At 36.7% G+C, this 16,168-nt stretch overlaps 1 protein-coding gene and 1 long non-coding RNA gene across 8 annotated transcripts in view; one reads left to right on the top strand and one right to left on the bottom strand.

Moving 5' to 3' along the window:
• Positions 1 to 15,978, top strand: part of LOC121673355 (ankyrin repeat and IBR domain-containing protein 1) — an 89,413-nt gene extending 73,435 nt beyond the window's left edge. For 4 of the 6 annotated variants that reach the window (XM_042046603.1, XM_042046605.1, XM_042046604.1 and 1 more), the window contains 10 exons: positions 641 to 771; positions 4,821 to 4,955; positions 5,480 to 5,566; positions 5,660 to 5,726; positions 6,089 to 6,234; positions 6,832 to 7,010; positions 7,564 to 7,615; positions 10,615 to 10,726; positions 12,321 to 12,454; positions 12,803 to 15,978. In XM_042046603.1, the coding sequence (XP_041902537.1) occupies positions 641 to 771; positions 4,821 to 4,955; positions 5,480 to 5,566; positions 5,660 to 5,726; positions 6,089 to 6,234; positions 6,832 to 7,010; positions 7,564 to 7,615; positions 10,615 to 10,726; positions 12,321 to 12,454; positions 12,803 to 13,555 (1,796 nt within the window). In that variant the 3' untranslated portion in view covers positions 13,556 to 15,978. The remainder of the gene's footprint in view (positions 1 to 640; positions 772 to 4,820; positions 4,956 to 5,479; positions 5,567 to 5,659; positions 5,727 to 6,088; positions 6,235 to 6,831; positions 7,011 to 7,563; positions 7,616 to 10,614; positions 10,727 to 12,320; positions 12,455 to 12,802) is intronic. The other 2 variants (XM_042046606.1, XM_042046607.1) reach the window with 2 other exon arrangements.
• LOC121673358 lies at positions 1,281 to 13,030 on the bottom strand. 2 transcript variants are annotated; one of them, XR_006019187.1, is made up of 4 exons: positions 12,940 to 13,030; positions 10,735 to 12,571; positions 6,886 to 7,027; positions 1,281 to 6,196 (listed from the first exon to the last, which is right to left on the bottom strand). It is a non-coding gene; the product is annotated as an uncharacterized LOC121673358 (long non-coding RNA). The 2 variants fall into 2 exon arrangements; XR_006019188.1 differs by lacking the exon at positions 10,735 to 12,571 and having other exon boundaries at positions 12,940 to 13,028.
• Positions 15,979 to 16,168: the final 190 nt, after the last annotated feature.

Genomic DNA, 16,168 nt, shown 5'->3' with positions numbered 1-16,168 from the left:
GTTCCATGAAGATTTTTATGTGCTTTAAAACTAATTCAAGCCAACAGGGGATAATAATAGTAAGGTTGAGGGTGAACTGCAAGGGAGTTGTAGGAAATGGCTTAATGATTTTTAACATTTACTAAAAAAAAATTAATAAAGGGGTTTACACAGGACAGACATTTTCTTAATCAAAGTTAACAAAGTAAAGATGACAGCAATTTGAATACATTACTAATTTATTTTGGTTACCACAGTGCAGAGCCTTCCCGTAGTATGTTATAAATATTTTGGAAAGCGCAGAAAATTTTACAAAGAGGCAAAATACACCCTACTTTGTCAAACTCTGCCTGTGTTGTTATGTATGTATTTGCCCCTTTATATGTTGTAATTGTCATATATATGGTATATAAATTTGTATAAAAAGAGATGTGTGGAAGTAGATAGAAATAATAAGTGTATTAATAATATATATGTATAAATTAGAAAATGTAATAATAAAATATATGTGAGAAATACATATTGTGAAAATTTTAAATATTTTGTCAAGAAACAGGGAAACACGCATCATTCCTAATCTGACTGTCACAAAAGATTACAAAGTACAATTTCAACCTCTCTGTTTTTGCATGCGCCGTATCCTCCTGTCACCCTCAAAAAGTTGTGGGAGTGAGTGAGGCCTACGAGGATGCTGCCAACTGCCTGTGGTTACTGACCAACTCCAAACCTTGCGCCAACTGCAAGTCTCCAATCCAGAAGAATGAGGGCTGCAACCACATGCAGTGTGCAAAGGTAAGAAGGACCCATCATGGGATTTCTTGTGGAATCATAATTCGGGTTTGTATGTCCTGTATATATTTTAGGGTCACAGAGGTCCAAAACCTCTGAAGTGTCATGCCTGATAGCTCATGCAACCTGTTGCAAGAATTAGATAATGAACAAATGGCAGGTTACATGTATTTAGAAAATGTTTAATATTTACTCAAATCTGTTTGGCTGACAAGTGTACATTGTAATGATTGAAATTCCATAAACACCTAAGAATAATTGCCAATACAGTAGGAAACTCAAGGAAACAGAAATAATTGATGGTTTAATCGTCATTAACAATGTAGAAGAGAAAGAAAAGAACAGTTTTAATTTGCAGATGTAAGATTTTAAGGAAGGCTTAGCTCTAGTAAAGGTTTTGCCTTACTATATTTTTCTTTTGCATTATTTCTCTAACACAGCAACAAAGCAAGATAAGTTTAGGTGGAAAACTGTAAGCAGGAATTCATCAGTAGGAATGAAAAGACAGCAAAGAGTGATTCCAAAGGAAATTTATTGATGACAGCAGCCAGAAAATTAGTCACAAGTTTGCACTGTGCTACCAAAATAGAAAAAATATTTTTGCCATAAGTTCAGTATAATTTGAAAATGCTTTTTCTCTCAAGTTAGTTAAAAGCAGCATATTTAGAAAACTGTTTCTTTATGTCAGAAATATCTTATGTAACTACAACTATTACCTCTTTGAGGAGCATCATTAAAAATAAGAAAGTAGCAAACACTTGACATAGTTGGCCTACAATAAAAGGCTAACAGATTTAGAAAGTAATTCTTTCTTTTTCTGAAAATGTGCAGGTCTCTCTCTATTGCTATGCAGATCCCATTTTCTTTATATTGTCACAACTTCTCTCTCTTTCTGTGATACAAATTGAAGATTGGGGCTTTTTTTGGTATCATTGGCAGAAGAGAACATTCTCCTACACTTCGATATATGCCAGGTTTGCTGGTTTGGGGATTTTTGGGGTTTTTGTATTAAATTATTTTTAAAAGAGCTCATAAATTCTGTACTTCTAAAAGCTGTATAAGGTATGTTTGTTGCAGCTGTTGCCACTGAGCTCAGCTGAACAAAGTGGCTTCAGGCTGGAGAAGACTTTGGCCATTAAACGCAGATGAATGTAGATAATTTACCATTCTGAGGCACTGGCTGACAACCAGAGTCCTCTTGTCTTTTTTGATGCTTACAGGCAGCTTGAAGTGTCCTTAAAACAGTCAGATTCTTTTTGTCGTGGAGAAATCTCTGCAGGCAGCAGCTGCCTCCCTTCAGCCTGGTGAGGAAGGGTGTCCTCAAGATCATTGCAGGGCTTGGACACGAGAAATCGTGGTCACCTCGCTTGTCGCTTCCTCTGCTGCAGTAACAATCCCTGATGGAGCTTCTGCCTTTTTTTGGCAGGCAGATCTGTTCAAGCCCACTACGTGATGGGCTGTGGCTGCTTCTTAGCATCTAGCATGTGCCTTGGTGTAGAGGAGGATACTCCTTACTCATAAAACCCTGTTTTCTGTACTTAAGCAGGCATTTTCTTATTGTTTTATGAACACAGCTTCTAGCAAGGCAAGGCTTACGCAGTCCTGCTCTCTCACTCCACTATCTATAGTCATTTTTTAACCTTATGGGTACTTTGATTTCAAGGAACAGAAGGGGGTTCATAGAAAATAAATTGCTGCAAGTTTCATGAAACTTGTTAGCTGTATGATGCAGAGACTTAATTTGTTCTGCCACCAAGAGAGAGGCTGAAATACCTACCCAGCTGTTACCTGCTCAGCAATTACCTGCTCTGCTTGGCTCAAACAGTGGCCAGGCAGCAGATGGGATTTGTTAAGCCCAGGTGGTGATGCTACAAGGCTCAGTTATCATAAAGACACATAAAACAGAGCTCAGGAGTTGATCATGAAATAGATGGAATCATGGAATATGCTGAGTTGGAAGGGATCCACCAGGATCATCAAGTCCAACCCCTGGCCCTGTGCAGGACACCCCAAGAGTCACACCATGCGCCTGAGAGAGTTGTCCAAACACTACTTGAACTCTGCCAGGTTTGGTGCTGTGAACACTTCCCTGGGGAGCCTGTTCCAGGACCCAACCACCCTGTGGGTGAAGAACCTTTTCCTGCCTTCGAGGAGTCAACAGCTCCTCCCTGTTTAGTGTCATCAGCAAACTCAGTATTCTTTCAAGTCCTGTGTCCAAGGGAAGCCGTCGCGTAACATGGTTATCCAGCTGTGTGCTGGAAATTCTGTCCAGAAGGAGGCTGTCAGAGAGTATCAAAAGCTTTGCTGAAGTCCAAAAAGATTACATCGCCTGGCTTCCCTTGACCAGCTGGGTGGGTTACCCTCTCATAGAAGGGAATCAGGTTCGACCAGCAGGACGTCCCCTCATGAAGCTGTGCTGGCTGTGACCAATGACTGCATTGTCCTCCAGGTGTTTTTCAGTACTTCCCAGAGTAATCTTTTCCATGATTTTACCGTGCACTGAAGTGACAGGCTGTAGTTTCCAGGGTTGTCCTTCCTGCCCTTTAGAAAATGAATTTGGGTTTGGGAGATGGGTAGAAACAGCTGATGTGGTTTTGAATGTGTAATGAGACTGCAATACTGGAAGGAGGGTCTGGGAACACTGTGTGAATCTTGGGTTGGAGGAGGCTTTTGGAGATATGAGATATTTAAAGATAAGTATAATGGAGTGGTCGGAATGGAGATAATTTGGGAGAGCTGAGATTATTGCAATAGGAGCATATACACTTAAATTAATAGGAAGTCAAGTTTTATTAGTTCAGTTGCTTGTGAAACAGCTTGTTTCATATGATCTTTTGAATATTTCGTAATGATTTTTTCTTATAATGAATATGAACGGGTTTGAATGATAGGCAAATGATGCAGTGCATACACACTTAACACTTATACACAGTTGTTCTCATACTTCATTCTCAGCACTTCCTATCATTTTTTATAAGCCAGCAGCTTTAAAAAATGTTTGAAAACAAGAACAAACAGCACAATAACGAGAGGAAATATTCTAGTCTGCATTGCTTTTTAGAAGAAAATCAGCACTACTGATTTTTGAGACAAAATTAGCAAAAGTACAATACAAGAATTAGATTTCATTCCTTCCTGTAATATATCTAAGTGATTGTATAAAATAACTACAGACAAACACATCTGGTATGGAGTAGGTATTCCTGGAAAGGTTAAACTTATCAAAGAGAGAAGAAATGCAATTTAATTTATCAAATGCCACTAATAATACTCAAGGCTTAATATTAATTAATGTAAATTTTGTTTCCTCATCTATAAGACAGATAAAATAACATGATTCACCAAATTGTGATGTCTTTGCTTATCCGTCCAAAAATAGCTTCCAGTTATTTTGAAATTAACTGGCTGAGAACTCAATGCTGAATTGAGAATGTTTAACAGAGTTTGATCTTCTCTGATGCAGAGAAGCCTGCATAAGTCACACCTCCTTGTAAGGTGTTACCTATTTTGAAAGCACTTCAGTCAGTCAGCTCAGAAAAGGCTCACTGGAAGTAATCACTCATCAGAGTCTATGTTCAGACTTCTTCTCTCTTGGATTTAGTAGTTGTTATCAATATTTTGTATCAAGAACACCACATGACAAAAACACCAGTAATTATGTTCTTTTAAGTAATATTAGGAAAAAAAAAATCACTCTTTCTCATTAATAGTTTCTGTGTTATTTAAAGAAATGGGACTGTTTTTTTAACAATAATTAAAAAAACAGGCCTGAGGAGGTGTATTTACCATTTCATTTATTTTATCCACTTAAAACTTAACATTTAGATCCAACACAGTCTTATGATCAAAGGAACAAAAATGATGACTGACATGGTTTGATATGATTTGAAAAACAGATCTCCTTAGTAAGTAAAATAGGAAGGAGGCTCCTCAAAAATGTTTTACACTCAGAATTCTGCTAATTAAGTTGTCCATAGAGGAGTAATGATGCCTAACTGCAAATCTAAGACATTTCAACTTTTTTTTTCCCTTTTTCCTGTTTTTTTCTGAAGTGCAAATACGACTTTTGCTGGATATGCTTAGAAGAATGGAAGAAGCACAGCTCTTCCACTGGAGGCTACTACAGATGCACTCGCTATGAAGTTATTCAGCATGTAGAGGAACAGTCCAAGGAGATGACAGTAGAGGTAACAAATGAATGTGTGCATTTGAAAAATAGCACTAAAGTTGCAATTCTCCATTTAGGGTAAGTTTAATCAAAATTCTTCCAAACCAGAGTTCCAAATGGAAAAATACACCCTTAAACATATCAAAGAGAAAGAAAGAAAGCACTACTTATTTGTGGATACATAAGATTTTTGCTTTTGTCTGTGCTAACAACCACTGGTGACTTTACTTGACTCATTTTACTTCTCTGTGACATGGTTTCCTTTTGTGAAATGAGCAAGCTGGTCCTGTAATTAGCTGCTGTGCACTACAGAAGACATGCCTTAATTCTGGCTTTTGGAAAGTTGCTTTAAATAGCAGGCACTGACAGTGTATCAATTCTTTGGCCTTGTGAATGTCTCTTACATGGCACTCAGCATTGTGTACAATACTTTATATATAGCCTGAATAGAAACAGTTCATTATTTAATTATATCTAATGGTGATTGTTGTATTAAATGATAATATTTATTTTGATTTCTTTTGTTTCCCCATTATTTTCCAGGCTGAAAAGAAGCATAGAAGATTTCAAGAGCTTGATAGGTTTATGCACTATTATACAAGATTTAAGAACCATGAACTTAGCTACCAGGTATGGGTCAGCCCATTTTTACTGATGTTTGTTTCTGTTTTATTAATCGAAAAATAATTATCTAATTGTATTTTGTTTATTTTCTTTTTCCAGTTAGAACAGCGCCTTCTAAAAACAGCCAAAGAAAAGATGGAGCAGTTGAGTAGAGCTCTAAGTGGAAGTAAGTGCTGTGATCTATGTCTTTGATTTGAAATCACATCAACACTGATATGGCTAAACTGTTCTTTTTTGGATAGAGCTCACATCAGTCTGCTGTGTGATGTCATCCCTCCAGTACTAGAATTTGTAAACATTGGATGAAAGTTAAAAGTACAGTAAATCTTGCCTATTCCAAAGCCTCAAGAAGGAAGTAGCATTAGTAAGGTTGAAGCTAATGTTCTGTGCTTATTTCTTTTAGTAAGAACACTGTGCAGTCATTGAGAATTTGCTGCTCTTTACTTGCAAAATATTTAACTGATATGCACAAAAGTAATGCTGACATCAGCAGGAAAATACTTTCCCAATGCTTGTTTCATATTGCAGCTGAGGGAGGCTGTCCTGATACCACATTCATTGAAGATGCAGTGCAAGAGCTTCTAAAAACTCGCCGCATTCTTAAGTGTTCTTATCCATATGGATTCTTTTTGGAGCCTAAAAGCACAAAGAAAGAAATATTTGAACTTATGCAGGTAATACATGGATATATTTTACTTTCCTAATGGGAATTTATTTTTTTTATATTAATTATTAGTGTCTTTCTGCCGTTTTTGTAGTAAAAAACTGACATACCTGTTTTGTATTTATAACCAAGTTTGGAAAAGTAGCATATTTTTTATATCACTTTGCAAAGGAAAAGGATAAGGACAGATGGAAGGGGAAAATTAGAAAATTTCCTGTTAATCTGCTTTCTGAGGGTAACATTTTAGCTTCAGCCTTCATCTCCTTCTCTAGCTTCTCTTTTCTTTCTTTCCCTTCTGACGTGCCTGACATCTGAGAGGAGGCAAAATTGGGGGAGTACCTGGGACTGCTGCCTCCTTTCCTGTCCCTTAGGTCTCTTGAGGATGCTCAATATTTCAGAGTGCAGGGAAATCCTGCTCCAAGCTGGAGGACAGAATGTAGGTCAGTAAAAGAGTAGGCTCTGGGGCAGATATTTTGGCGCATTTTGGTATTTCATAAGGTATTTTCAGGAAAATGGATATCATTCTGCTCAGTATTTATGGAGAACAGTTCTTCCTGATTTGCATTTCCCTGTAAAACTGTTTTTTCTGTATTGTTAACTATTGCAGACAGACCTAGAAATGGTCACTGAAGACCTTGCACAGAAAGTGAACAGGCCTTACCTTCGGACGCCTCGCCATAAAATCATCCGAGCAGCTTGTCTTGTGCAGCAAAAGCGACAGGAGTTCCTGGCCTCTGTGGCCCGTGGTGTTGCTCCTGCAGACTCTCCAGAAGCACCCAGGCGCAGGTAATCCACCCAAAACACTGCACAAATCAGAAAAAGTTCATTTGATAGCTACCAAAGTGGGTGAATCCACTGCTGTTCTCTGACTATGAGGTAGATGCTGAGCGTGGTGGTTGTAAATCACTGTGATAGTGATATTTTCTTGGACGTTTGATCCTTGTGGAATTACAGCCTTTGGGGAAAAATGTATTTTTCTTTTTCAGGATCACTGCTCTGTGTGTTGCAACCTAAATTGCTTCCCCATTTGTGATATATTAACAATTAAATGTCATGATTTCCATTTCACTTTCTTCCATAAAGATTGTCACTAAATCCCTGGTACACTTCAAAAATCTCTTAAATATTTGCTAAACAGATCAGGCAGTTCTGGAATAGTCAACCATTTAACTGTAGGGTTTCAAAATTAATTTTGAGTCAAGAATTAAAAGGGAAGACTTGTTAAGTTTAGAGAGCTACAATCGCACTAGTTTTCAGATTTCAATAGGTTTTGAAGCTCTGGATGTTGTTCAAATTCATTCTACTTCTAAATTTGATGGTATGTCTTTCCATTTTACAGCTTTGCTGGTGGAACATGGGATTGGGAGTATTTAGGATTTGCATCCCCCGAGGTAAACTATTTCTTTTTAATTTTTTAAAATTTAGTTCTGCATATGCTAGAAACACAGGTATGATCACAATCTGCATGACAAGCTTCCTTATCTTGAGTCAAAGCATTTCAAGTTGGTTAAGCTTTCCATTTCATTTATTTCACAATAGAAGGAAATATATTCGTAGCTAATTGTGCAATGACTCTAAACAATGCCTCTAATATGGATGTAGTTATCTAAGGTGGCATTAGACACACTTACTTTGCATTCATCATTTTCTAAGTACATAACCAGTTTTAAAATTGAATATAAACTGTTGTCTGTGCACTGGAGAACCTTAAAGTAATAAATGTATGAAATTGTGTAGGTTATTTTTGAATGTCAAATGACATTAATTTCTGCTACTTTTTTAAAAAATTAATATTCTACGATCTTTATATGGGAAAGAGTAAATAGTTTTTGAGACTCTGCTCTAAAAAAATGAGAAGCTTCCTGTAAAGCTTTCCCTTATCATCTTAATTTTTATTTAATGTTTTGAGAACATTAGATTAAAGCATTCAGTCAGAAAGGAAACTTCATTTCAACATTTCCTTGTTTGCTGTTTTCTTTCTAGCTAGTCATTTTTAAACATCCTAGAAAACTCCATGTACTTTTTCTATATATTTCCTTTGCTATTGTTGGTGAGCATCACGCTGGTGAGAACACGGCTCGCTTCTCTACAAAAAATCAGCTGCTTCTCCTGTCCAGTTCCTTTAGTTCTTTTGAAATAATCCCACATCTGATAACATCAAACTCATTGTGATCTTACTGTATCATCAATGGAACTGGTTATGAGAAGAAGCTGGTAAGAAATGTGTTAAAAAGCTGTTTAGCAGTAGGTTCAATTGCAGCTGTGCTTAGATGATCTGCTTGAGTTTTTATGATTTGCCTAAATGTGGCACTGTGTGATGCAAGTTGGTTTCTTTGCTATGTAACTATCACGAATACTTGCAACCACCTATGGTAAAGGAATTTTGTAAAATTAATAATGGTCATCTGTTTATTTTAGTGAATTTCACTGCAAAGTATTTTATGTAGAGCTGTACTTTTACTGATAAGTACTAGAATGACTATGCATAACAGATTATTATTGAAAATGAAATCTTAACTGGTTTTAGCAAGGAATGCTGGTTGTTGTAGAACACTGTGTGAAATCAAGATGTTCCTACCCAACAAAATTAAAACCTCTTTTGCTCAACGTAGAAAATTGTTCTATATAATAAGAAATAAGGTTTCATAAGTGATCATTAAGATCTCTTTCTAAAGGTTAATAAGCAACCAAAAATTAAATGGCTATTGGTAAAATATATTATTTTATTGCAAACAAATGATTGCTAAGATCTGGTATGATGAATAAATCTTTGTGTTCAGTGATCACTTCCCATGATTCCTTTTCTGGTTTAAAATGATATATATTTTTTAAATAATTCAGTTATACTGTTCTATATCAAGGTTTGATTTTCTGTTGTTTGAGGCACCACCTTGCATTTAGAAAACCCCTGAGATCCCTAAAAGCTGGAAGAATATTTTAGAGAAGAGTCACTTCATGTTTGCCTTGTTTCTTTATGGTGTTCCATAGACTAACAAGCATATACCACTAACTGCTGTCGAAGACAGAATGTTGGGCTAAATGGACCTGTTGTCTGGTCCGATAAAGCTACTTTTTGATGTTCTTACAATTTTCATGGATAAAAATCTGCCCACACTCACGATTTTGTGACTATTCTTTTTGTCTTGCATATGTCTTTGGTCTGAGAAAGTTCATGGAAAAAAACTTACTCGCATGATACCATCTACATTAATAAGGTCATTGTGTAAGAGAAATAACACTTCTGGATTTAAGTTTTAGGTACTTTAGATGTTGATGATGAAGAGTTAATATAGGAAAGGAAAACTAATGGTACTGTTACCTTTCCCAATTCATTTTGCCGAATGAATCCTTTGGATTACAGATTTCCCTACTTGGACCTCACAGAAATAAAGAACAGTATTCTTTTCTAAAGAGAAGAGCAAGTACCTGTGAGCATAGTTTTACTGCCTTGTGTGAATGAATAACTGAAATTAACACAAGGTGCTACCTACACAGTCAGGTTCAGTGTCAGTTGGACATACCAGAAAAGATACCTGGAAATTTCCTTTCAAGCATAAAATTAGTTCCTTCATATTAGGAAAGCTAGGCAAATTGTATCTAAGTATTAAGATAATTAACCCTTGGGATGTTAGCTTGATGTGGTCAAGAGTCTTTTCCATAAATGCTATATGAACTAAGTACGCACAGTATGAGAAAATACAGGCTGCAGGAGTTCAAATCTGTATGGTATGGCTCATTAGTAGCTTGAGTTAAGCAAAACTAGAGGAGACTTGTAATTCATGGAATAAAAATCCATCACAGACTGTCCAGTAGAAGAGTGTCAGATGTGGCTTAAGAAGTTCTGGAGCCATAGTGTCCTGGAGGCTGGGAAAAGTGTATCAAGTCCCAGTGTATGTCTGCCAGCTTTCTGTAGTCTTTATTTTCTACTGACAGTTGCTGGCAGCAGAGATTCTGAGATAATCTATTGGTCTAATTTACATTAATTGTTTTTATGTTCCAAAATCACTGGGTATGCATTTATTAAAAAGTGTGTCAATCTGTGCATATATAAAGTTTGGCATCAAAGATTTTAAACAAGAAATGTGTTCTTGGAATTGTTAAAAAAGGAGATTGCAAGTATTAAAATATTGGTAGTACATCTAGTTGTTGGTTGGTTTTGTTTTTTTTTTTTTTTGCTAATTCATTGTTTTATAGATTTAGGATTACCTTGAATTTTTTTGTTATTTATGTTAAGTGTTGCATGATCCAACTTGCAATTCATTTTTCTGAAAGTGGGTGATTTTATAATGAACATATAAAATCACATATTTTTTATAAAAATGTGGTGCTTGTTACTCAGCAAAATAGTACTGCATGCTGCCCTGTGTTTTGTAACCTTTGGTTTATGCAGGAATATGCTGAATTTCAGTATCGGAGAAGGCACAGACAGCGTCGACGTGGAGACATGCACAGTCTGCTGAGTAATACTCCAGACCCTGATGACCCCAGTGAGAGTACATTAGGTACGGACCTGTCTGGAGCTGCCTTTTTTCTCCTCCTGCTTCAGGAATTGCTGGTAGTGACCACAGTGTTTGTTCTTCCGTGGATACACTTTAAAGAAGTTTCAACTACATTGCTGTATTTTCCAGGATACAACATAAAGGCTTGTCTCTGCAGTTTTTTTATGTGATCTTAGAAGTGTTGTTGGTTTCACTGTGGCTGCTGCTGTTCATAAAGAGAAATGCATTGATCTTCCCACTAACAACTCCTCAGCTGTCCAGCACAGGTTTGCTTTTCTGAAGAAATTCTGAAGGTCACTCGTACATACACCAGCTCTTACACACTAATGAAAAGAACCAGTTGTGCACAGCGTGTAGAGTCTACAGGTCTGTGGAGGAGAGTCACAAGGCTGTATTCCAAAACTGCTGTATTCCAAAAGGCAGCCAGGAAAGAAATTGGCCTGAGCTGTGACTTCCAGAGTGCTGCTCTTCCGAGCAGGGCTATGGCTGGTAGCGCAGTCCCGTAAGGTCTCTCTGTGACTTGTCTGTCTGGGCTGGCTCAGTTCTGCCAGAACCTTAGCAAAGGTACAAAAATAGCTTGAATCCAAATCTTACTGTGACACTGTTTCTGCAGAGCTGCCAGTTTGTGTGCTCAGTCTCTTAGCCACGCTGCACAAACTCTCACTGCTGTGTCTCAGGAACTTAACACATAGCTTGTTCTTTAAAACCAAAAGGAGAAATCCTTTATTGAGGAAAAGGATCACATGCATCATTTATTTTAGAAAACGTAATCAAAATTTTTGTGAACTTTGGTTCTTCCCTATTACAAATAAAATGCAAAACCATCTTAGTTCAAGGACTAGATTTTGACTGAAAACTTGGATATAGTAGTGATGGCCAGTGCACACTGTTAAAGCACACAAGAGAATATTATTTTATCACAGTCTATCACATTTTGAGTTTTGGAGTGGAAAAATCCGTTTTCCAAAGTCAAAAGATCTACATTTATTTTTATTACAGAGCAGTTTTTTCTGGAAGCAGCATCTTACTTCTATTTTTTGTTGGTTGTTTTAAGAAAACAGCAATGTCAGTAATTGCTGAAGTATTCATTAATGACTCTACTCTTAATTGTGCTGTACTGTTACAGTAAAAGTTATTACAGTGTAATGTTAACATTACAGTTGAGGTTTTGTCTTTCAAAGAACAGAGAAATGGGCAAACATGGTTTGTAATCCACCTGTAAATGCATTCTGTATTTGTGTCCACATGCAGTAATTTTCAGAGCTTTCCATATATCATGTATGTGCCTTAGAAGCACTTTGCCCCTTCTGCCCATGCTCCCAGTGGCATAGCCCATCCTTTCACAGAGAAGGGTATTGAGGGCAGAAAGGCACAAATGAGCCAGGCAGTCACTCCTAAAACAGTGGGATTGGCGTTTCACCACCGTATAAGAGCTGCTGTGGCAGGAGTGGTTTGGATTATTTCATTCAGAGTGAATAAAGGAGTAAAATTACACAACTAGAATCCAAAAGGAAGGAAGAGATTCTGTCAGTAAATAATAGTGGAGGGGGCTTCCTCGCTGGTTCTTCAACCGCTTTTGTTTTGATTACCCAAACAGACACTCAGGAGGGTGGCAGCAGTAGAAGACATGGCACCTCCATGGTGAGTTCAGCTTCTATGGGTATTCTGCACAGCTCTTCGCTTCATGACTATACCCCTGTCAGTCGCTCTGAAAACCAGGATTCTCTTCAGGTATCTCCCCTAATCTCTTCTCCATTCTCTCTGCTTTGCTTGCTCTCCTCTGCTCTGCCTTTCTGTATCATTTTGTCTCTGCAAATTTTCTTAATTCTTCAATGAGAAAGGGAGAATCTAGGACAATAAATTACACATTCACACTGGTAAGAACTGCTAAACAGTCACTGACATAACAATAGTCACCTTTTAAATTGTGTTGTCAGCTCTGTTGGTAAAAATTGATTCTGATAAAGGACATGTAGGAATAATGAATGAATTTCAGATTTGAGCCAAAATTACTTTTCATCCAAAATATATAACAAGATGCAAGTTTTATGCTGAGAACAACCTTATGTATTTCCACAGGCTCTGAGTTCTCTGGATGAAGATGACCCAAACATCCTGCTAGCTATTCAGCTGTCATTACAAGAATCTGGCTTGGCCATAGATGAAGAAACTAGAGACTTTCTAAATAATGAGGCATCTTTAGGAGCAATAGGTACCTCTTTGCCTACAAGACTGGACTCAGCTCCCATAAGTATAGACAACCCAAGGGGTGCTTTGAGCAGCTCTGAGCTGCTGGAACTCGGTGACAGTCTGATGAGACTGGGTGCAGGTAATGATCCCTTCTCAGCCGATCGTCTTCATTCACACCCCTGCAGCGAGACAAGAAGCGGATTATACTCAACATCAAGTGATGCTGAATCCAGCAGTCAAGATCCCAATACCAATGAAAATCTACTTGGAAATATTATGGCCTGGTTTCATGACATGAACCCACAGAGTATTGCTCTGATCCCCTCAACAAGTACGGAAACAGATGAGGAGTTACAGCAACCCAGTACTGAAGATGGGTCAGCAGGGCAGCCAAATCTTACAGACACAGGGCTGGAGCCTCAGGAAGAGCATGCACTGTTTGAGGATGCACTCAAAAACGAAGGCAGAGGAACCCAAACAGAGGAAAGCACTTCTGAAGAAAACATTATTCCAAGTGAAACAGTATCACAAATTGGCGATAATAACAGGGAGGTAACAAGCACCCTAGATGCTTCAGGGGAGAGTTCAAGTCAGACTCCTCAAACCTCAAAGGAATGGACTGAACATGTGCATCTGGTATGAATAAAAACTAAATCTGGAGTAAAAGAATGGCGGTGACAGATGGTACAGTATGTGGAGTAAGCATTATGGAGGCTTTGATCCACATAATTGCAGCTCAGTTGTAACCACTGACGTAACAACGGATATTTAGGAGTTCTCTTGAATTGTAGTTCTTCATAATAATGTGAACCTTTCAAGGAATATCCTTTGCATTTAATTAGGTAGTATTTGCCTTTTTGCTCTCAAGAGAAAGGAATAAGTAGGTTGTATTCCACATTCCTAATACAATGCAGCATCTGTTTAGCCTTAGGTTGATGATCCTTGACTTGAAACTACGGATTAAAGGCTTACACTGATTATTTTGGTTGGTTTTCCTAAGAAATAGTTTATTCCATTTTTTAGAAGTCATTATTTCACCACAATAACATCTAGCAGTTCATTTGCATTTTGGTTTTGTTTTCCATAATTTTTCCTTACTCATTTTTCATTTTTGTTAGCAGTGTGAACGGAGGTATTTAATGCTTCTCTGTAGTACTGCTCCAGGAACAAGTTTTAGGGATATTCTTTCCCTTTAAAATCAAAGATTTTTTCATGTCTATTTACAGTCCAAATGTGCCAAACTGTGAAAAGTTAACTGGCAGTAGCCTAATGAAACAGTGCAGTGTTACTCTATCCAACTAATCCCACAATTCATAGCAGTGAAAGAAACCACTGGGTAGCATTGCTTCTCTAAATTTAACTGGCATATGTTGCCATGGTGACTGCATTTAATTAAATGTAGCCTGTATCTTAAGTTAATAAAACCTAATGCTGCTGTTAAACAGTTATTTTAAATATTAAAATACAGTGAGTTAGCAATAGCTATGCTGTATTTTAAGAGACACTTTAATGGAAGTGCAATCATAGTTCTTTGTTTTCATAATTCTACAAAGCATTTTATGCACTAATAGTGCAATTACTTTTAATGATAACATTTTATAAAAATGTAGGAATACAGAATTTTCATATATTAGCCAGTCCCACAATTAAAAGTTCAGATAACACATCCTGCTCAACATGTTACGGTGCCTTTGCCTAACCCAACTGGATAGTTGCCACAGTTAAACAAGTAATTCAAATTCAGTGTTTGTTCTGGAGTAACTATGCTATTAATTGCAAAGACCTCCATAAAACCACCCATGGCCTTGCCTTTACAGTAAATAACTAAACGTTCAGTCAGTGTTTTTGCATATACAAAACACTACTAGGTATTTGTTCAATTGCACAATATTCATTTGCTGTGTGATTACTGTTTAGTGTAATAAAAAAAATTGAAAAAAAAAAAAACCAAACCACAAAAAAACCTTTTCCTAGTTGTTGTACCGTGAAAAACAAAAATACTGGTTTTAGATTTGCTTAAAAGCATCAATCTACAGTTAGTGAGATACAATGGTACAGTATGTAATTACAACTAGAATAAGTTGTTCAAATGGCTGTTTTAATTACATATAATCAAAACTTTTCATAACATGAGCAAATTACATACACTCCATTTTAAGTTTTGCTTAACTGTTACCAGAGATTTGTTGATATGATATAAAAGTTTATTACTACTGAGTGTGTATAGGCAAGTCATGATAGCAAAGTTTATGTATTGATTACTGTGAGTTCAAGTGAGTGTTTTGGTAACTAATTCATGCAAATCCAGCTTTGGAACCTTGCAGTTATGAGGTTCATATTAGTAAAAAATGAAATAAGAATATTTTACCCTTACCCCATAAAAACCTTGTCCATTTTTCAACCATCTTTAGAGAAAATGAATTAGAATAGTCTAAATAATCTTCCAACCTTTCCCCTAGCCACCCTAGTCCTGACATATTATTGAGCCTTTGAAAAATACCTCTAGGTATAAAGTCCTTCAACTAAAATGGTCTTTCATGAACTGTCATCATGAATTGGTCTTAAAGTTGTTTAATTCACATAGCTTCCTTGAATGGTAATTTCTGAATAGAAAGATTCTCACAAAAAGATTGTGTATTGCATTGAGATGTCTTTGCAGTAAGATATGTAAGAGTGCTCTCTGTGAAGATAGTGAAGTTTGTGGGTTCTGGTTTTTTGTAACTTGGTTAGGTTGTGCAGTATATCCATTGTTTCCGTGTTACTCTTATGAGCATGAGATTAGCCTATTAAATTTGTATTTTCTTGGTACTTATTTTAACACCATAGTCATTGACTTTACAATTCAAAAATAAAAGTTTGGCAAGACTATTTTGTAAACCTGTTAATTTTATAATGTAAAAAAATTACTCTAACCTTGAATTGTTACTTGCACTTTCATAGTCTATACTTGATACATTCCCACTTTATATACAAGTAGGATACTACAACCATGTAGATGTTTGGCCAAATGAATGCTGTTAATAATATGTAAAATTCTTTGATTAAACATTTATTACTTAAACTAATTCCGTTCTGTCTTATTACATCTTAGACTTACTGTAGCAGATCCTTGAGACTGCTGACAAACATTTTTAGGATATATTCAGTCCTGTGCCAGATTAGTTGGACACCACGTAGTAAGTTGAATGTTTTGATTTGTAAATATAAGGTACCATCATTAAGCTTTGAAAAAAAATCTAAAATAGAATTTGTCTT

Source organism: Corvus kubaryi, unplaced genomic scaffold (assembly GCF_017639235.1).
Source record: "Corvus kubaryi isolate FWS band 111438036 unplaced genomic scaffold, C.kubaryi_AGA036_p1.0 65364, whole genome shotgun sequence".
Taxonomy (NCBI): domain Eukaryota; kingdom Metazoa; phylum Chordata; class Aves; order Passeriformes; family Corvidae; genus Corvus; species Corvus kubaryi.
This window is presented reverse-complemented; position numbering and strand designations above follow the sequence as displayed.